Here is a 22,562-nt window from a genome sequence, read left to right on the forward strand (position 1 = left end):
CATATTGGCTTTGCTTATCTTAGAAGCTATATACTATATTGCTATGCAAGTTTCTTGTCCCTGAAGCATGATGTGGTTCCAGAAACTAACAAAGATTGTTTGTTTATTTGTCTTCCCTCTAGGTGAATCTTTATTGTAGATGTTGGATCTGCAAATAGAAAGTTACCTTCTTTTGGGTTTCTTGAAGCTTTGTCTAGCAATATGATCTCTATTGAGGCTAGACATTGACACTTCTTGGCATTGATGGAGTAGTGGCACCATGAATTTTCATCCTTTCTTTATTAGGACAATATTTAGCTATGTGTCCTAATTGGCCGCAATACATGCATAATCCAAATTTAATCCGTTGCCTTTTTTTTTATTGAGGTGTTAATGGCTTAAACCATGTCATATCAATTTGCATAGGCTCAGCCCCTCAGATACTTGGTCTTCTTGGCCGGTTGGGTCTTCAAAATTCTCTAATTCTCTAAATGTGGTGGGGAACTCTTGTCCAAAGGCCTCAAAATTATATAAAAATGGGGACTACTTCACAATCAAGAGGGAAAACCAAGAGAGAGTCATACTTGAGAGAAAAATTCCTACGAGGCTAACCAAAGAAGTATCATTTGGATAACGATCGGGTTGCATATGTATAAATAGTTGTACCTACTAGAGGACACCTTTGAATTTTGACCTTGTGCCATCAAATTTCTCAAGTAGATTAACCTTTGGTTCTTTCTTATGTTGATTATGAAGGTTTCCAATAGTAGTTGATGGACCTTTGACTTGATGTAGGTTTGTCTCTTGAATTTCTTGAAGTTATCATTATAGGTCTTGAATAACTAATCATAAAGCTTGTGGTTGCTCTACTTGTAGCCTATGAGGCTCTTTATCACACATTTTGTAAGTAATGTAATATGAAATGATTTGCACATATGCATCTATCATTCCTTATACGATATGTATATGCTTAATCAGACATATTACCAAACACAAAATTGTCATGTGTGTAAAAACAACATGTATTAATATTACATTGACATAAAACCAATATGTTTTGTATGAGCATTAAAAAACCTAAAATAAGGGAATCACTCGTACATAGCAAGAAAGTCACTTAATCCTTGTCTTTTTTGTGTGTGGATTGTGCAATCTTTGCTTCCCTGTAATCTTTTCCTCAAGACACAGTAGTTCATTCTGACATCCACAAGATCTCCCAATGGTGCAAGCATGTAGATAGTTCCACACGTGCTTGTCAAAGAGGTACTTTAGCTTTGACCTCTTCACTAGCACAAACTTCTCAATACTTGAGAATTTGTATATTATTCAAAAATTTGTGACACATTTTAGTGCTCAAATCATCACGATGTATTGATCTCCTCTACATGAGCACTTCTTATGAAATATCATCACATCCTTGATGACATGTCAATGTCGTCCTTCAAAGCTAGGTCATTGCATCAATAATTAGATTACAAGCCACCTTAATTTGTAGAAAAATCATCAATGTGTAACAATAAGTATTAAAAAATGCTTGCAAAAGGAGCATATGCAATGAAAATGCAATATAACTTGATATGCAAGTGCAAAAGGGTTGGAGGGCTGCATTAATGAAAGTATATTGAAAAAGGATTTAGGAAAGTGCCTTGGTTGAAGTCCATCATCCGAGGCTAATTGATTTGAAAATCAAGTGGCCTAAGATTCGCTAAGGCATGTGCATGTATGTTTTTTTTATATAATCTTATTGAGTACATTTTTGTTTTCCCCTTATGCATCTATCTATCAAGCCACTAACATGAATATTACTAAACTTGTCTCCTTAATTTTATCATGTATCTTATAACCTTTGAACTTTAGAGAACTAGCCTTCCATACATCAATATGCAACAACAATCCCTTTGGACTAGCATCACTTGGCCGTCAATGTCAAAACAAATGATTTTGGAGTGCTTGGAGCTTAGCCTTTGAAATCACATACTTTGATGTAACTTTGGCTACGTCTCATCGAGAAATAGCAATGAGTATCCATGATATTGTAGCATTTACAATGGATGGAGCTATATCTATAAATAATCAATGAGATCATCGAATAAGTCCTTGACAAGGATGTAGTACAACTCTTCTTCCTTCATATCTAGATATTGATGCACATGTGAGAGCATCAAGTACTCAACTCCATCCGTTGTGATAGGTATCAAGGAGGAAAGTTTGGACTTACTAAGACTCAATTCCTCAATCAAAGATGGATTTGAGCGATCTAAACCTTGCCAACACACTAAACTATACTCTACTAGGTTTAATAGATCCTTGATAGCCTTCGCTCAATGTAATTGATGGTGAGGGGTTTGGAGGCTGTATATTTTCTCTTTATAGTCCCCTCGAGAAGGTCTAATGCAAGAAACAACATTGAAAGTGCACCATCACATTGGATGAGTGCACATGGATGCATGTCCAATCCTTTCCTTGCAAGAGTTGCAAATGCCTTATGTTGCCATGGAGACATATGTGTCAATTACTTATCAACCATGACTTTTTTGTGACTCCTTCCTTGGTCCATATACAACACCTACTTAAGTATCTATAACAGGTTGGACCTATCACTATTATATGTATGAGGGGCAAAGGTGCTTATGCAAAATGGCAAATTTCTCACTTTCTCTTCGATACCAAACTAATATCTAGCTTTGAGTTACCATTAGAAGGCAAATATTTACAACTTTTGAATACCATTGGATTTTATTTTGGTAATACCATTGGAATAAATAGATAAATATCTCTCTCTCTTCTCTTATTTTTTTGTTTCTTGCATGGGCTACGTAGTAAATATTTAAACTAGTTCAATGATATGGAAGTTCCTAACATCTCCTCCACTTCCTTTATCCTTCAAAAGAGGTGGAAAAAGAATCTCCCTTGCTAGGATAAATGGCTAAATATATTGAAACTTAAAGGCACCTAATTTATCAACTTTATGCAATGTATACAGCAAAAACGTAAGCTTGCAAAGTAGTTGCAAGTCATGGCCAACTTAGTGGAAGCACATGACTATTTGGCATGTTACATACATTTATCACATTTGAAGTTATATAACTTGGTATGGATATCAACCACTATCCAAAAATAGCAACTCTATTTTAACAAACTATATTGTTGAATGTTGTATTATGTCATGCGGTTTTAAGCACATTGATATACACAAAGTAACCTTCTTATCTTCTTGCTTGAGGTTTGATACTTTTTCCCTTTATACAAACTAATCAATAGGTGTTGACAAAGTGAGTTGAGTGAGTGGGTGAGTGGGTGAGTGGGTGAGTGAGTGAGTGAGCATGTGTGTGCACACGTGCATGTGTGTATAATCTCTATATGTCATATAAGATTGCAAGCAAGAGGGAAAGAGAGAAACTCTTGTATGCATTTGTCCAGTTGCATGTCCTTATACATTTAAGATTCTTAAGAATCCAAGGCCAACATTTTTTTCACCTTATAGCATGTGATTAATGGGTTTTTAAAATATCCTTTAACACCAATGCTATGCAGAAATTATAACTTGTGCATCCCCTAGGGACAAATATAATTTGATCAATTGAACTATAAATAATTCTGTAATGCAGACAATCCACTATATATTGTCTTCAAACAAGTTGTCATAATCAAGTAAATACTATACAAATATTTTTTGTCTTGGAGAATTTGTTGCATGATGTCTTTACATAAATATGTTCTAACTTTGTGTTGTCAAGTATGTAATTTGTGTATTTTATAATTAGGTAAGAAAGCTTGCTTATGTTCTCTTTAGCTTCAGCAGACTCGTTATATGCCTTCAAAGGTTTTAAGCAATAGTTACAAACCAAAAGAAAGATAAAGATCGATAGTAATTTCATCAAAGTGTTACTCCCTACATATTATTTTAAATTCAATAATGTTTTCAATGAGATGGGCAAGGGTCACTAGTTCTTATTATTATCAAAAGGATGACTTTTCACCATATATATTGTTGTCTCAACAATATATTAACCATATATATTGAGATAAAGCTAGCATGCAAATTTTTTACATCTTTGACATCCTATGAAGATGGCATATGCCACAAGCATCTAATCCACCTGTACATAGTTTTATGGGAGATAAATTTAAAGACACTTTTCTTTATCTGCTAGTAATTTTACCTTCTTTGAGTTGTTTAATGTACCATATATTATTGTTTGCAATAGTAGCATTGAATATAGCTAGTTTGGGACATGACAATTTTTGCGAATTTCACCTTCACCAGAACTAGTAGTCTTCACTTCAATTTGGCTCAAGCGAACCATGGCATCTGCAAAGCTTTGGAACCACAAGGTTTGATTCTTGGAATTCTTTTGAACAAGTGTAGAGGTAGTGGGGTCTTGCATAAGAGCCGTGTCAGATGTGAAGAGGCCTCTCCCTTGCTTGAGATCCATAAAATATCTATTATCAAACACATTGGGAGTGTGAGCCTCCATTGGAACCACAGTTGGAGAGTCTTGTCGAACACGTGGGGGGCATGCAGCCTTGAGGGATGATGCCAATGATGGACTCAGGCTTGGATCTATCATCCCTGTACCACCAAAGTTGTAGAGCCTGTCTCTAAACATAATACAATGGGCACTACCTATTGTGTGAGCACCTACAACCACAAATGCTACAATGTTTAACATATCATAGAAATAATTTTATGCATGTGTGATGACACTTTTCAAAAATTTTATTCCTACTTTTATTCAAAGAGTTGTTTCTCAAAATATTAGCAACTATTTTATACAAGGTAACCTAAGTTCTTCATAAGTTGTGATCAAGAAATATACCACAAAATAAGGCCTCTATATCACTAGCCAAGCCACATTAGCTTTCAACATTTTTGGCTAATGAAGTTATAGATTTCAAGTGATTTCTAAATTCCTTATAATTTTAAGCTTGTGCATGCATACCATACAAGCCCCATAGGCAATTGTTAACGTTCCAAGTAATGGAAATGTCCCATATTTGTTTTAGGGCTCTAAATTGTGTAAGCCAAGATAAAATTATTTATAATTGTAAGGTTGTGTATGCATACCATACAAGCCCCATAGGCAATTGTTAATGTTCCAAGTAATGGAAATGTTCCATAGTTGTTTTAGGGTCAATTGTGTAAGCCAAGATAAAATGACTTAAGTTTTCTTATTCTTGATCCTATGAGACCTCCACACAGACTTAGTCACTCAACTACTATAGTAAGAGCCATTTGCAAGAATCATGCATGGTACTTTGCAATGATACCTCCATTGATATGAGAGTCTTGGGCTCATTATACCTCATTAAGTTTAGCCTTAGAATGTCGATCCAATTTCCTAATTAATTAAAATCCATTTATCCAATCTACTAATCAATGAGTAAAATCCATGCGCAAAACATGATCATTTTTGGCCTAATATGTCATTTTGGACTTTGACAATCTTGAACACATACCCCCCCAATTGTGACTTGATACTTGCTTATATGAGCCTTCTATTCAAAATCCACAAGCTAAAATGCACTCCATTTCTCTAATGCTTGAACTTCAATTGGCTATGTAAAAGTACTAAAGAAAAATTGTTGGAATTTGGGTGGTAGAGTAATACCTGAAAGTACAACCATATCATGCTTAGAGAGACCTTTGTTCTTAAATGCATGTGTGAGTTGTTGCATATTGAAATTTGGTGCGGGAAGATTCGTTATCACCTCACTTGCTTGAGATACCATCCCATCCATGCGACCACTTGGCACAGGCCATGATGGTCCACCAGCCTAAAACAAAATTTTTGGCTAAGATATGTCAAAGAAAAGCTATAAGCGATCAATGTAAGTTATGGGAGTACTAATCAATTCAAGCAAGGGGCTCTATAATGTATGAAACTATAAAATGAACAACTTGGAAGGACAAATAGCCAAGAGGTATAGTTTCATTATAAAAGTCTAAGTGATTCCCAAATATCATTTAATTTTTTGTACATGGCCATGCTATGGAATTTTATAATTGATCCAAATTCATTACAACAATAAATAAAGTGGAAATCATTTGATTTTCATAGTGACTTCCTAGTAAATTTCATAATTTCATAGCATTTACATGGAAATTACCAAGGAAGTCATTATGAAAATAAGATTTTTTACTTTTTTTTTTGGATTTTGTCGAATTTCCACATGATCCACGACTTGTTGCATGTGTGCACACATGTGACATTGGTTAAATTATACATGGTACTAGATAGAAGGATACTAATGTGCTTTATGTTGTGGTGAGCATATTATTAGATGGATAATAAATATTCTGAGGAAGCATATTTTTAATGCATATGAACTAAGTATGATTGAATACTTCAAAGCATGAAATTATTGTTTTTTTTTTTGTATGCACAATATATTTATCTAGATGTAATTATTATGTAAAGTCTAGAAGGATTGATTATTATTTTGTAAACCTTCATTTAGGTTTATCAAGATAGGAGTTCAAAAATTTTGGAGCAAAATCAAGGCATTCATGCAAATAAGGCAAGCCCAAAAAGGGGGATACTTTTTAATGATATTTTTTGAGCATCAAAGCTTCATACAATTTATAAATACATGCACAAGGGAGAAGCCTACTCATGCATGGGGGGGGATTGTACCCAATCTTGTGTCATGTATGCTTTCTCTATTTCTCTTCTTTCTTATAATTTGTGTTGTCTTTAATTTCCAATTAATGTGTGCAATTGTATGGTGAAGGTTCTCAATAGGCCCCATTCAATAAGAAATCATGTTTTGCCATGTGTAAGAAGGGCAAACACTTATACTAAAAATTATGTGTTTTATTCAAAACCTCACCAATGCAGAACCTTTATAGCTACTTGAGTTTCAAAATCATTATTCAAATTCTTTTTGTGCACCCACCATCCCAAAAGACATGGCATTGTAGACCACAATGAGTGTACTATTTTTTAGAACCACTTTTACAGTATGAATTCCCATGACAAGACATATGATAGAGGATCCCCAACTTTCTTTTGGAATGGATTTCCAACAAAATTTAAGTGCTTGGTGGGGCTTATGAGGTCAAGTTTACAAACCAATTGTTAAAGTGTTGGGGTAAAATGCCTTTGGGCCTACCCTATATACTGTAACCACCCATTCTTTATTCATATATAATATGATAGTGCAATAAGGCTGTCAGTTAAATTGGACAGCACCTACATTGCGTGTGCTCTTCTCTCTCGCATCTTCCTCTTCTCCTTCTCCATTGCCATTGTATCCCCTTCAACTGGTATCAGAGCGGGTCTTCAAGAGCTCATCCCGGCCTTCCACATGAGGTATGAGATCTTCATTCTCACTCAGTTTTTAGCTCAACAGGGTTTTCACAGGTTGTGGGCAGCCATAGCTCACACCTCTTGGAGCTTTCTTCACCTAGATCTTGCTTCCAACCTATCAAGGCTTGCTGAGGCTTGGTGTAGGCCTTCTTTGTCCCCCATTTGTGCCCCCTTTGGGCCCTATTGTTGACACGTGGGACAACAGACCCTCCCAGCTAGCTCACTTTTTTTTTTTGCACATGTTTCAAAATCTGGCCCAAAAATCACTCTTTTTGTCATATCTCGGGCATTCGGAACCTGATTCAGGCAAGGTAAGAGTCTAAGTTGGGGTTTTGGCACGCTTCAAACGCGATGGTGATGTCGGATTTGCCAAATTCTAATGACAGAATATTCTACAACAGATTTCAGGTCTGAGACAACATGTATTTGTATGCCTATGGCTTATGTGATGCTTCTGCTGATGTCTGTTGATACCGGATCACTTGTGGATGTTATGCCTCTTATGTGAGATGCATTTGGAGCTGATTTAGCTCAGCCATTGACTATTTTGAACAATCCTAGATCTGTCCAAAACAGGGCAGCCACCTGTTACTTCAATTTTATGGTTACAAGTCTTGGCACTTGATGCCCGATTATGCCCGGTTGGTGCATATATATACGGGAATGTATGCCTATGGTTTGCCTATGGATTTGAGCTTGGATTGAGCACCGATTTGCTCAGTTTACAAAGGTTATATGCTGTTGAAACTTCAGGGCTGAAGCTATTTATGCTATAGTTGGGTTATGCCTATTGGTTTACGGGGTGCTCCCGACTACTCATAGTATGATGTCATGATGTATTTGGACTATGCCACATGTCTTGTTTATGCTCCGGAATGATTTTGAGCTGAGATTAGAGCTCGATTTGGGTTTGACTATCACTTCTTTTCAGCTGGCATTTTATCTATGACATGGTTTATGCCTAGGCTACCCAATACGGGTTATGATGTCTTGGTGAATGCTTTATGCTTTGGCTATGGATGGCAGTTGTTTGAGCTCGTCTCGACATTCATTTGAGTATTCCCTTGAGTAGTTGTACATTGACTTGGCTTTTTCCGTTATGACTTGGCTTTTTACATTACGACCTTGGATACTATATGGGATTTGATGCTCCGATTATGGATCTTGGCTATTACTTGGATGCACTTATAGGTATTGAGCAGTGAACTGCTCCCTTGTTTTGGCAGTTGCCTATTGAGCTGTGATTGCTCATTTGCATTTGATATACGGGATACTTACTAATCAGTGGACTTGGATAGTGCTTGGGATTTATAGTTATGGCTTTCTTGCTCCTCTGTTGTCTAGTTTCTATGCTAGTTGGGCTTCTGTTGCCCGTCCATGTTAGAGAGCAGATGCTATGTATGCTTACCCATCTATGCACATGGTCTACTATTATATACCTTACAGAGCCACTTATTTGGATGTTGTTGTATAGATGTTTGGGCTTCACCTGGAGCTTGACTCTTGCAGGATGCTTTGCCACTTGTCGGTCTTTACTTGACTTGGATGTTCCTTGGTGGCATGATGTACTACAGAGCTATGCGTATGCATATGGTTATGGGCTGATTTCATGGCTGAATATCATATGCTCTTATGATAGATGTCTTATGCTTTATTGTACTGTGGTTGGTTGTCATGCAGTTGGCTACGACTCTTCTTCATGTGGGAGCTTTTGCATCCTTGATTGATGCCTTTATGTCCTCCCATCCATTGAGGTTTCATGAGCATTTGCAGCATTCTTCTACCACTGATGTACTAGCAGATGATTGCCTTTATGAGCAGGTTTCCTATGTTGGGATAGCCCTCGACTTCTTGAGCTCCATGGATGCTATGGATAGCCCTATTCATGATGACTTGGATTCCTTATCATCTTCTAAAGGTTCTTCTGTGGGAAGCTTGGGCATGTTCAAAGAAAATGCTTTAGATGGATTAGAGAGTAGTAGAGACAGAACTCGACATGAGCAGAGAGTCAGCGATGCAGCATGTATTACCACTCTTTCTAGTGATGAGGTGCATGCAGTTACCCATGATGATGCCATTGAGCATGTCCTCCTGTCATCTAGTTTCCCTACAGCTTACTTGCTCAATGATCAGGCCCATGTCTTTGATTGGCTTTTCGACTCTATGGCATCTTGTCATGTTACCCCTCATAGAGCACAGTTCTCTTCTTACATGGAGGTTGATGGATGTATTGATCTGGGCCTTGAGCAGACTTATGCTATTGTTGGTACAGGGAACATACACCTAGCTTTGCCTAATGGAACTTCTCTTATGCTCAGGGATGTTCTACATGTTCCCATGCTCAGTAAGAGCTTGATTTATGTCAGTCAGTTGCATGATGCAGATTACTCTGTTTCTCTTCAGGATAGGCCATGGAAGATCTGTCATGGTTGCTTGGTTTTGGCCAGAGGTTCTCAAGTTGGTTCTCATTACCCAATGCATGTCTCTCATGTGGGAGATTCTATGGTTGCAGTTATTCGGATACCACATGCATTGTTATGGTATTATCACCTAGACCATATGCACCACAGAGAGATGGAGATCTTGTCTCGTTCAGACTCATTGCTGCCTCCTATGTCACTTACAGATCTTGATGCTTGCCCTGATTGTACTCTTGGTCCTTTCAGAGCCCCCTTGGCTTATGGCAATCGTATGAGGCATGCTCCTCTAGATCTTGTCCATTGTGCAGTATATGGACCTATGCCTTCCCAGTCACTTGGTGGAGCTTCGTACTTTGTGACCTTTGTTGATCATGCTACCCATCGTGTTTGGGCTTTTCCCTTGGTGCAAATTGAGGATGCTGCAGTTATGCTTGACATGTTTATGGATTCTACTGGTAGCAGGCCTAGGTGCTTGCAGATGGATTATGAGAGTCATGCTCTCTCTCCCAACTTTCGGACCTCTTGTCAGCAGTATGGCATTGATTTCTTGTGCCCGCGGTATTACGGGATTGCTCATGGCATGTGTCTGACCTTACAGGCAAAGGTTGCTTCTATGGTTACCATAGGTGGGTTGTCTTATGGATTTTGGGCTGAGGCCCTAATGACAATAGTCTATTTGGTTAACAGGACGCCATGCTTGACCTTGGATGGTATTACACCCCATGAGGCATGGAATGGCATGCAACCCTCCTATGATTACTTGAGGATGTTTGGCTGCCAAGCATCTGTATGTATGCTACATGAGCCTATGTCACGTAGATGTATCCTCCTTGGTTATGGAGATGGTGACTTCAAGGCCTACAGATTATGGGATTTGGATGCCCAATATGTCATACGCAGCCATCACGCTGTCTTCTATGAGACACAGACACCTCTTAGTCCTCTTGATGAGCGTTCAGTACGCTTTATGGCTAATTTTACAACAACTATAGTGTCATTACAACAAGCTATTTATGCTGAAAATGAGGCACTTATTGGCCCAAATGACGTAGCTATGCATAACAGTCAGGGTCAGGATGTTGGTGGTCAGTTGCCAGACCCCTTCAAGCTCATGAGAGCCATTTTCTTGTAGTTTTGCAGGCTAGACAGCCAGCCATATGTCAGTCTTCCGCTTCGTTGAGGCCACATGTAGTCTCGAGACCCCGTTGGACGAGTGTCTTGGATGTTGGCCCTCTTTCAGTGATTGACTCTGGAGAGTTTGACTGCTCTCTGCTATCTTATATGCGCCATGTTGATGCTATGCGTGACTCTGATGCTTTACAGCCATGCACTGATGAGTTGTGCTTGCTTCATGAAAAGCATTCTTGAATTGCTCCGTTGTATGGAGCTGCGGGATCGCTTATCTCCTGGATGTCATGGACTCGGGGATGCTTGACTCTTCTTCTGCAGAGGTTCCCAACACTTCTTACACAACTCGCTTTCCGATTGGGCATTGGGTGAGATGTTATGATTCCTCAACTTGTCTTTTTTTCTTTTCTTTTCTTTTCTTTATTTTCACTCCCTAGTCCCATTGGCCTTTTAGTGGGAGGTTGTTGGGGTAAAAGGCCTTTGGGCCTACTCTGTATACTGTGACCGCCCATTCTTTATTCATATATAATATGATAGTGCAATAAGGCTATCAGTTAAATTGGATAGCACCTACATTGTGTGCTTGGTGGGGCATATGAGGTCAAGTTTACAACCCAATTGTTAAAGCTCATGACTACGAGCAAGAATATGTGAATTGGGATCGGACTTCTGCAACTAGACTACTTGACTTTATTAAATACTTGAGCATTTTTAGAAATGTGTCATGGGCACTAGTGAGCTATGGGGTGGGAGTGCAACACCTTAGCACTAGCAAGTTGTAAGGTTGGATTTTAAGACCTTAGCCCTAGGCTAAGAACCCATACAATAGCTACAATGTGTAGTTATTATTTTTCCCAATGGTGCTCTAAGTGGAAATGTAAAACTACCTAACTTTTTGGTCAAAACATTGTTTTCTTCCTAAAATGAAATTGGCCCACCATCCTCCATGCTTAAGCTAAATAATCATTTCTCTAATAATCACCCAACAACAATATCCACGATTATGTTGACTAATCCTCTCTAATCATTTCCTTACCAAGCCCTTTTTGAATTGATTTCTCCCATTATTTTGCTTGCTTTGTAGGGCTATATATGTGTACATATGTTGTGAATATGTGTATCTTGTGTCATATTTGTATGCTTGTATATTAAGATAATTATGAATGCTTAATTTAAATTGTAACACGTGTTTAGACACATGCCAAGGTTGCCTAGGAAAGTTTACAAAGTGAGAGAAGATGGAGTAAGAAGGAAATTTAAGGAAACTTGAGTGTTCCTACATATTTAAAAAAAAAAGGGGTAGGTAAACAAAGAGAAACAAGTATCCACAATTTTAGCTACAATCATTGTAGCAAAGGGTATCTTGGAAATTTTATAGAGTGAGAGAAGATGGATTAAGAAGAAAAATTTAGGGAAAATCAAGTGTTCCTAAATATTTGAAAAAACTAGTAGGCAAACAAAGAAAAAGAATTACTCACAATGTAAACTGCATCCCTTGCAGCAAAGGCAAGAATATCAGCACATGACACTATTTCTGGGCAAGCCTCCTCAAGACGATCTTTTATTACATCAATGATGTTTGCCCCTCGAAAACTTATCCTATTTGGAAAAGCATCTTTCTCTGCTAAGTCATCTTCTGATCTTGAGTCCAACAAATTAGATGCATCACAACCCTACATTTACAAAACAAAAACATACATTACAAAAAATAACAATCAATTTATTTTGATAAATAATGTTATGCTTTTTCTTTCCAAAAAATTTTCATCTAATCTAAAAGAATCTTTGAGCCAACAAAAATAAAGCTTGAGTCATGACATTAGTAATCATACTTTGTCCTACTTGGTGAAAAAAGATAAGTTGCAACATATATATCATGATCTTATTGATTTTACCAATGCTTATTGTGAGTAATAGCAGAACTCAGTGCCATAGCTAGATCACTAATTCCAATATAGTAGTAATATATCCTACATAGCTTTGTATTTCATATTTTGGGCTAACATCATATGTTCATCATGTGGTATAAAAATGTTCATCCCAAGCTATGGATTGGTCACCTATTAGAGGCCTATGGATTAAAGCTCATAATATAATATAAGTCCTCATTAAGGAGTGAATAATTTTCCATAAGTCCATCTTGTTTATTTGTAAGTATGGACTTCCTTAATTTGACTTAACCTAAAGTGCTAGGTGATGTGGACATTTCTTATCTTTCATTGGTTGAATTTGTAATATATTATATTCCCTTGGTCGAATTGGCAAGGGCGAATGAAGTGAATGTAGTAGGAAAAATTCTAGTGGTGATTTATGGGTAAATCATGGGATTTGGCATGAGTTCTCTTATATGTTGGACATTGTGTTAAGCTTCTAAATTCCATATCTAGTCTTTGAGATTCTCTCTTTGTTGCTCTAGATTCCAATCTATCTGACTTCAAAATTGATTATGACTTTAGTTGATCATCAAAATACAAGAAATTAGGTTTTAATCTTTACAACTTGTAGTTGTCATTTATGTGCATGATATAAAAATCATCACAAAAATGTTATTATGTGTTCCTACTATTATTACTCCACATAAATATGAAAGTTCTCAATTCCCAAGATCTATGACCGTCATGGATATCCATTCACTTTTAAGATGCTCTTCATGATGGATCAACAAATTTAGACATTAGAAACAAAGTCTAAATGTAGTTGTCTTTATTTTTCCAAGATGGAGTAGAGTAGTTTAGCAATCTTATAATTTAAAGGCATCTACTTTTGGAGACAAAAAATAAAAAAGGTGTTATATAATCTCTAGAATTGACTAGCTATGTATAATGTTTGGAATTGTCTTATAGTTCTTGATAAGTTGTTTTTCAAAGAGAAATTAAACTTGGAAGCTTTAGAGGCCATAATATCTTAAAAGGTTTTAAATTTGTTCACACTACTATAATAGTGGGCAATATTACTATATTGAATTGTTGGTTTAAAATTTTTTGATGCCAATCCACAATTGATAGTTAAGGAATTATACATGCATGTGAAGATGAAAGAAGCCATTTGGAAGACCTATATTGGCATGGGAATTCTCACAAGAGGAAAGCTTGTCATGTTTCATGGTGGGAAACTAATCTGGGTCAGTCATATGTAAGAAATTATTAAAGCCCTTGCACATGAGGTGCCCCGGTGAAGGGCAAGTGAACCTTTTCAAGTGGTGCTAATGTGGCAATGAAGATTCTAGTAGCCTCCTAAAACAATGGGAAAAAAATGTGTTCAAGGGTCTTCCTATTGTAAGCCTAGTAGTTCAAGAAACATGGCTTAACCTCATTTGTCTTTCTATGAAAATGACCATTTTATAGCCAAAAACTATGAACTTCACGTGTGCCCAAATTGCTTATGGAGATAGCATGGTTGATGAAAAATAAGACTATAGCCTTTTGCCACATTACCTCATGTGCGAGGGTCATCAAAGGCATAGCCCAACTAGTAATAGCTCCTAAATATGAGTGTGAGTGTATGAGTTCAAATTTAGCCTCACGGACTACCCTTAGTTACAAATACTTCTCCATTTTGTCTTAAACACATGTAACAATATTAGTAACATAGCATAGGTCTCACACCCAATCTCTAGCCCATTGCTGTGGAGGACGAGTGGGGATGTAAGGCATCTTGCACTTCTTATCGCCCACTGAAGTAGCAGACTAAGGATTAGGTGGCTCTCTTACAATGTATGAGGTGGGAGGTCATGTATGGAAGCTTGCGATGTTCCAAAGTTCGAGAGGTAGGGAATGAGGGGGAGTGCAAAAGTCCCCCATGTCCCTGCAGTGCTTAACCCCGCGATACAATGAGGGGTGGGTTGAAGCGCTCCCTGAAAGGTCTGCTATACAATTAGGAGGCTAGCTTCGTGAGAGCTCCCCTTTAGAAGCTCATGGGGTTGGAGAAGTTGGCGGAATGTGGGTTCGTATATATGCATGCACGAGCGTGAATGTGTGTGTGTGTGTGCGTGCGTGTGGAGAGAGAGAGAGAGAGAGACTGTGTGTGTGAGTTTTGAAGGAGATACCGACCCTGACGAAGCAATCGTGGAAATGCATGCGGAGGAGGCCTGCAGCGAGAGAGGGGTCGTCTCGAAGGGCGCCTTCGACTACAGTCCGAACCACATCCTCAGCCTGTGGACACGACTCATCATAGTAACCCACCGACAACTCATCGTCCCCATTATACCCATATCCGTTACCGTCATCACCATATCCGTTACCGTCTTGAGCTGCCACTCTACTGCTTAACTCACCGCCGTCAGCGCCGTCTGTTGCAGCCACCGTCGTCACCGCCGCCACCACCATCACCACCACCACCACCACCACCACCATCCCCATCCTCGTTCTCATTTTCATCTGTGTGTATTGGCCTAAGCTCACAGCGAGAGAGAGCCTCTCTCTTTCTCTCTCTCCCCCTCTCGGGCTTATACCACGTATCTTTGCGCCGCCTCACGTATCTGTATCCGTGTTTTTCAATGGCCTACAATTCTTTTCCTTAGCTTAATTAATATATCTTAAATTTCCTCCAATTTCTGTCCATTAGTTGCTTTAACAGTGCCTTCAGTGCACATTACCTTAAATTTTTATACCGCTAGCTACTACGTGTTGTAAGTGCTCCTTAAATGCCAATTACCTTAAAATTTATACCTCCAGCTGTTGAGTCTTAAGAGGCCAATAATAAAGGGCATTACATTACCTTAAAATTCATACCGCTAGCTGTTGAGTCTCAAGAGGCCAATAATAAAGGGCATTACATTATTTCATGATGTTATCACCACATGATATCTTATTTCCTTGCACATTACCTTTGAATTTAGCACATCATGGTATCTTATTTCCTAGCACATTAGTTATTGTGCACATTACATTACATTTTATATTGCTAGCTGTTAAATTTTGAGAGTTGTAAGTGCTCCTTAAGTGGACACTATCTTATTAGGTGTTATTAGTGCTCCTTAGGTGCATAGTACCTTAAAAGGGACATTATAATATTTGATGTTATCAACACATAATAGTATCTTATATTCCTTGCACATTACTTATTGTTCACATACATCATTCTTATGTTGCTCACATATTGTTAAATTTTCTCTTGGTAACCATTATGTTTTATCAATCTCAAAAGGTCATGGTCCACTCTCACATACTGTTGGCCATATCCATTATTGAAAAAGTATGCATCACTCTCAAGTAAAAGCACTCATGATTATATTGCACTAACATTTAAAAATTTTACACATGGTTTTGTGTAGATTATGTCATCTTTGTTAATATTGACTAGAGTTTGAAATGCAAATCATGGAGTGTCTGTAAGTTATGAGATTTGCACTATGAGATGTGTCTAGCAATAAGAAGACATACCAATACACTTCTCATACAAGTACCCATTTTAGGAGTGGCAATAAATGTTGGAGAGCGAAGGTTTGTAGGCCTACGACATGCATGTTATGCAGTCCATGCCGTTGAGAAGCATACGCGGGAGGGTTTGTAGGCCAATGACATGCATGTTATGCGGACCATGCTTGCATGCATGTAGGGGAAGTGTCCTCCCTATTTTGAGGGAGAGGAGGGGTGAAAGATCTTGAAGCTTGCTTGCTAATGTGAAAATGGAGATAGCTTCATATGCAGAACAAGTAAAGAGGTTGTCCTATGATATAACTGCAGGTTTTTAAAGCCACAGTGAGAGATATCAACATGATTAGTGTAGCAAGAAGGGAAGCCTTAGGTGAGGGAAAGCAAGTGCAAAAGGTTGGGATCGCTCTCTCCATTGAGTCTATGTGTAACCAATATTATGACTATGCTACTTTAGGTGTATTCATGTTCTTTATGGGCAAAAACCCCATTGAGGAGGAGTTTCCCAAATGGTTTGTGGGGCCTTTTAGGTGAAATGCATTGTTACTCAGTATTGGTTTATTGGATGTGGGGTTTACCAACTTGTATTAGGCTCAGTGTGAAGGAATGAGAATAACTACTATTGTGCTCGGTGGGTTATAGAGACGACCTAGTACATTGCCTCCCTTTGTCAATTGGCTTCTTTCCTAAAGGTGTCTTACTCTCTAAATGCGTAGTCTAGGTATCATTCTTGACTTGCAATGCCCCTTACTTTCAACTTATAGGCAAAGAAAAAGGTACCCATCGTGACTTTCCAGATGAAGACTCTATATTTGAGAGGACGGCACTCAGAATACGCATGGCCTAGAAATCTCTTAACCTTGATTGAATAGACTTTCACTAATGTTAACCATTAGAGTTTGAGGAATCTTGCTAATTCTAACTCCTGGTGTTGCATACTTGTGCAAAGCTTCTTTTTTATAGATGCCTTCAGGAAAGTAATTCCATTCAGAAGTGTTGGGTTACCCCTTGTTTCCTCTAACTACTTAATAAACTCCCAAGAAGGCTTGCTCGCTATGGTAATGTGATACTGAGATGTGGCTTCTTTGAAGGATATCAAACTACCATATGACTTGAACCAATGACAAACTTTGTATGCATCTCTCTTTGCAAATGTTTTCCTCCTTCCAAACATAACTATGGTGGTGGGGGGGAGGGAATTCCAAGACCAAAACATGTTGTCATTCTTCTCATAGCTATGATGGCCCAAAGATTGAGCTACATCCTCTTGACACTCCACCTAGTCTTTTATTAAAGTTTGTATCAATCCATGAGATTTAACCACCTGCGCACTTAAAACCTCTACTACACAGAGAGTTTCGAGTCCCTACGAAAATCCTTATTCTCCTCTCTAAGCAACTCCAATAGCATGATTTCCCAAGGTTCTTGTTGTTCCCAACACTTCATCACCAATAATTTCATATTGGCTTTCCTTGATTCTGCAGTTATGTCCATCATGTGAAGGCCTCCTTTATTTTCATCCTTCTTAAGGTAGGGCAATATGTACCTTTTAGCATTTCCTTTGTTCCATAAAAACTTACTCAACAGACTATAGATGCTAGATCTTTTGTAGATTCTTGTTCCATGTGAGTAAGGGGAGATAGAATGTTACTACTTAGAAATATGAAAATTTTCAAGATTTTTAATTTGATATGTAGTGGCCAATATGTGATATTCCAATTGTTAATCGTCTTTCTCTAATACCTAGTTGGTCCTACAAGCTTCGGTTATCCCAATGCCAATAGGGTATGCAAGATGTCTAAAAACATAGCTTTTATTAATTATTTTTCCTTTCCATCCTATTCCAATAAGAAAGTCTTCCATGACACTGATCAAGGAGGGTTTGAGCAGATTAATTCTCAAGCCAGTAGATTTCTCGTACTAGCTCAAAACCTACATGGCTTTGTCCACATTGTCTTTGGAGGCTTTCAAGACCATAAACAAGTCATTAGCATAACCTAGGCCCAAGACCTATTTATCATTGTATTGCAACTCGTGAAGCTCTCCTTCCTTTGCTAGAAAGTCTATCATGAAGAAGAGAGGGTGTGTAGATATGTGAAGAACATTGGACTAAGTGGGCAGCCCTGCCTTACCCCCCCGTCAGATGATCACTAGCTCACTTAGTGCGCCATTAACTAAAATTCTAGCACAAACATCTTTGCCAAGTGTGAGGTGAAGATTGGCTATCTTACTATCAAAACCCATATGTAGCACAACTTTTCTAAGATAGTCCTAGCTCACCTTATCAAAGGCTTTCTCAATGTCCATCTACAGAAAATGGCTTGTTGATGAGGCTTGCCTGCCCATTCAATTGCCAAGATAATGTTTAGCACATTGCCAATCAAGGATATCTTTTTCAAGAATCCATATTGACATTGATTGTTGATAACTCTTTGCATGATTGGGCTCAATCTCAAGGCTAGAGCCTTAGTGAAGATTTTGTAGGCAATACCCTATAGAGGGATTACTCTCCAATAAGAGATATCCACACACTAATTTTATTCGGATACCAAAGCAATTATGATTTCCTTCCATGAAGTAGGTAGTTGATCTATGTTATAGTATTCGTTAATCATCTTTGTTATGACTCCTTTCACGACACCCCAAAACTTAATTGCCATTTCATTCATGATACCATCATTCCCTGAGGACTTTTGCTTACCTAGGGAAGTTAGAGCTATGGTAAGCACATCAGTAGAGAATTCTTTGAGTAGAGATTCATTGGCATCTAGGATGATGACTTTGTCCACTTGTGATAGAAGAAGTTCTAAGGTTGCATAATCACGTATGCCTGATTCGTTATAGATTTGCTCAAAGTGTGATTTATAGAGTAAGTGAAATTTTGACTGTTCAGTGATCCATCCATCTTTGGTGCTAAGTGCAAATAGGCCCTCTTTCATTCTCTTCCTCCAAGTTGCCACTTCTATGGGCTTGGGTGGGCGTTTAGTAAAAAGTATGAGAACTACCTTTCCTATGATTTTCCTTGAATATCCCTAACCTCTTCCTCCATGTTTCTGTGCATGGTATCTGCCAAGATCTCAGTAATAAGTTGTGGATTGACTCTTGGGGAATTCACTATATGTATACCCTCTATATCATGTGTGTTCAAGGCCTATTTATAAATATAATTATATGTGAATTTTTTCTTAATAAAACATAACCCTTTTCTATTCAACCTGTAAGTAAACCCTTTATATGGGACCCTTCTGTATGTAAAAAATGTGTAAAAATGGTATTTTAAAATTCCCTTATGTTGAACCCACGTGATATATACATAAACTTATGATTGATCTCCCTGGGCATTGGCTTCAATTCGGAGCTAGTAATCCTTAATAAAATCTAAGGAAGAGACGATCATGCCATGTGCAGTATGCAAGGGAATAGTCAAGTCAGTGCATTCGATGGGTCTACATCATCCCATTTGCATTGTGCGAATTCACAGTAATGCTTAGTGTAGTATATATTTCATTTTCACCTACTACCTCCTCCATAGATGCATCATCCTTTAGACCTTGGTACTTGATCTCCTCCCCCTCATGCTACTCGAAGATCTTTTGGACCAACTCCCATACATATAGTTGCATGGAAGACCATGTGGACCCTCTAGACAATGCGGTTTGATGACACATGTGTGGATTTTAATGGACACTATATTTGTTAGTATTTAGCCTTTTTGGCTCATTCCTCGCTTCTCCAACTCTTGTGGCTAAAGAATTTGTTAGGGGAGAAGGTTAAGGTCCTTTTTATTCATGCTTGCAATAGATGGCTCTAGATCAAGGATTACTTGAATTCATTCTTCTTCAAGTTGATGAGGTATAAGAGGTTGTAGGACCTAATAGTGGAAGTAACAGATCCATTGGGTCTCAAGCATACTATTGATAAAGGGATTACAAAATTTTTATCTAAATTCATTTCTAACATTGTAGGACCATCCACAAGTTGATGATATTAATAGTGGAACAACCAAGCTAATTCCTAAAAGCCTAGTAAGGAAGATCTATAAGGACTCAAAGTGTCTTGTAAAATTTTGGCAAAAGGTTGGGCCGTGAGGATCAAGCATGTCTTTGTAGAAGGAATTCATGGCTTTTTTTTGTTTCCTTTTCTTTTCAAAAGGAATTTTCGTGAGGCCATTTTATATATCGTGCTTTGGCTGGATTATACATGTGCTCTCAAGCAAAAACTTTGTGATGCTAAACCTTGATTTAGACAAGGCATCTGTTAGAATCTAGTCGGATTTCATTATATTGACACTTAGGAAAATGGGATTTGGTGCTATGTTTTGTAGGATGGTAAATGCATTATTTGTCAATTATGCCTCCTCTTGGTTGTGCATAAATGGTTGTTTGAAGGCATCCTTTACATTGTTCAAATCTTTGAGGCTGGGTTGCCTTTTGGCCCCCCATTGTTTGCTGCAATCTCTAATCCATTGCTACAAAATCTTTATCTTTTGGTCTCGATGTAGGATATTAAGAGTCTAGTACTTCTTGATGGTTTTTGGTTCATGGGTCAAATGTTTGTGGATGACAATTCAAAGAGTATTGTTAAAGACAAAAAAATAATTCAAAACTCGTTTCAAGTATATGGCCACTTTGTGGACGTTTCATGTTCAAAAGTGAGTAAAGAGAAGACAGAGGTATTGAGAATCTCCAATTCTAAAGATCCTAGTATCCTACAGGGGCTAAAGGACATAGGCTATGGAAAAGTGATATGATATCTGGGATGCCCCATTGGTCTAGGAATCTCTCTAAGATGGAGACTCTATTGGCTAGAGTAGAAGATTATCCAAAAATTAGACTACTAGTTAAAGCTTCCTTTATCTTTTGTAGGTAAGCTTGTAATTCTAAAGCAAGTTCTGCAGTCTTAGTTTTTGTCTCCATGGTGTTCCCTTTTGTTAAAATGGCATCCTAGAATTTGTGTCAATAATGAATACCATGCATGGCACTTTGTTTCATGGAAAGAAATCTTATTAACGACGATATTGGACGGCCTTGGGGTGAAGTCTTTCTACTCTAGAACTATTCAATTTGGCCTTAGGTGGCTACAAAATCTTCTTAACTTGAAGCAACCATGGGCTATTCTATTGCGGGTTGGATGTGCACCAATATAAATTCATTATTGGCAAGGGCTAGAGTGGCATAATCATATGCTACTTGTATATGAGAAAGTGAAGAATAAGGATTCTAATGTAGCACAATTGATACTAAAAGCACTATATAATGTTTTGCCTAAATGTGAGTGGTCCCTCGAGAAAGAGGAGATTCCTCATTGAGCTAATCATTTTGATTTACTTTAATCGCAATGTTTGATGGTAGAGCATACAAGGGGATAGTATTATGGAATGACATTTAGGACAAGTGGTTACTAATCAATGAAGTGTAGAACAAAATTGGCATGTCTAATAAAGAGATCAATTGGCTTATTGAACTTGAGTCTTGAAGATCAAGAAGGATTAGCCACTTCCCCTCAAAATTTTGTCAATTTTAGGTGGATTCACTTTAAAATGAAAAGCATCCAAGTTTCTAAGTTGAGGTCTGTCCTTGGAAGTGACAAAGAAGATTGGATGCTTAAAGCGCATGCTTTCTAGTCAAAATACCACATAACTCTTTTGGTCAAAAAGCTAAGAAGCTTGACTCTACAATATTGGAAAGCTACTTTTTATGAGGCACAACCCATTTTTATGGAGCATGATTATGGTTAAGTTGCCCATTAGAGACATTATTGGTAAGTGGAAGGATACTAATGTTTTGTGTCCTCTCTACTGCAAACGCTTTGAGGAGAGCCTCTTTCATTTGTTTTGTGCTCTCCCAAAAGTTCATGGCTTTTCAAAAAAGATACAAAATTGGTTGAAATTTTGGGGTGTCTAGAATCTCCCCTTGTTCCAAGAGAAACTGTGGGTGTTGTTTGATCTATCAGATTGTTTTGATAGGTTTTGTCAACAAATCAATGGTTTCCTTAAAACTAAGATGAATAATACCAACTATAAGTTGATGGTCTTAAGGCTCCAAAGCTCTTACTAAGGGGTTTTGGTATGGTTATCTACTCTTAATGAGCAGTGATTTCTTTTTGTAAGGCTATAAATTTTCCTATAATATAATACAATACTATGACTACATTCCAAAAAAAGTATTCATTTTACTATCTTGCATTATGTCAAAGTGTTTTTCCTCAAATAAGACACATATTATGTGATTTACATGGTTTAAGCATTAATTTCATAGAACTTTGGCTCTCTCTCTCTCTCTCTCTCTCTCTCTCTCTCTCTCTCTCTCTCTCTACTCGCAATGGCTCCACAATTCTTCCATGTGCTCTTC

General features: G+C 37.8%; 1 protein-coding gene across 2 annotated transcripts; it reads right to left on the bottom strand.

Annotated features, from left to right (window-relative positions):
- Positions 1-3,910: 3,910 nt before the first annotated feature.
- LOC148037432 (peroxidase 5-like) lies at positions 3,911-15,293 on the bottom strand. 2 transcript variants are annotated; one of them, XM_087676366.1, is made up of 4 exons: positions 14,890-15,286; positions 12,319-12,513; positions 5,592-5,757; positions 3,911-4,621 (listed from the first exon to the last, which is right to left on the bottom strand). In XM_087676366.1, exons 1-4 carry the CDS (start codon positions 15,214-15,216, stop codon positions 4,203-4,205), a joined length of 1,107 nt encoding a protein of 368 aa, XP_087532492.1. In that variant the 5' UTR covers positions 15,217-15,286; the 3' UTR covers positions 3,911-4,202. The 2 variants fall into 2 exon arrangements, with proteins under 2 accessions (XP_087532492.1, XP_087532493.1); XM_087676367.1 differs by lacking the exon at positions 12,319-12,513 and having other exon boundaries at positions 14,890-15,293.
- Positions 15,294-22,562: the final 7,269 nt, after the last annotated feature.

This window comes from Lygodium microphyllum, chromosome 4 (genome assembly GCF_053477565.2).
Source record: "Lygodium microphyllum isolate KBCC chromosome 4, Lygodium_microphyllum_v1.1.10, whole genome shotgun sequence".
Classification (NCBI taxonomy): domain Eukaryota; kingdom Viridiplantae; phylum Streptophyta; class Polypodiopsida; order Schizaeales; family Lygodiaceae; genus Lygodium; species Lygodium microphyllum.

Coding starts and splice junctions, on each gene's coding strand:
- LOC148037432 (XM_087676366.1), bottom strand. CDS start 15,216: ATGAAAATGAGAACGAGGATGGGGATGGTGGTGGTGGTGGTGGTGGTG. Junction 12,514..14,889: donor TCCACGATTGCTTCGTCAGG/GTCGGTATCTCC, acceptor TTGTAAATGTAG/GGTTGTGATGCATCTAATTT. Junction 5,758..12,318: donor CAAGGGATGCAGTTTACATT/GTGAGTAATTCT, acceptor ATTTTGTTTTAG/GCTGGTGGACCATCATGGCC.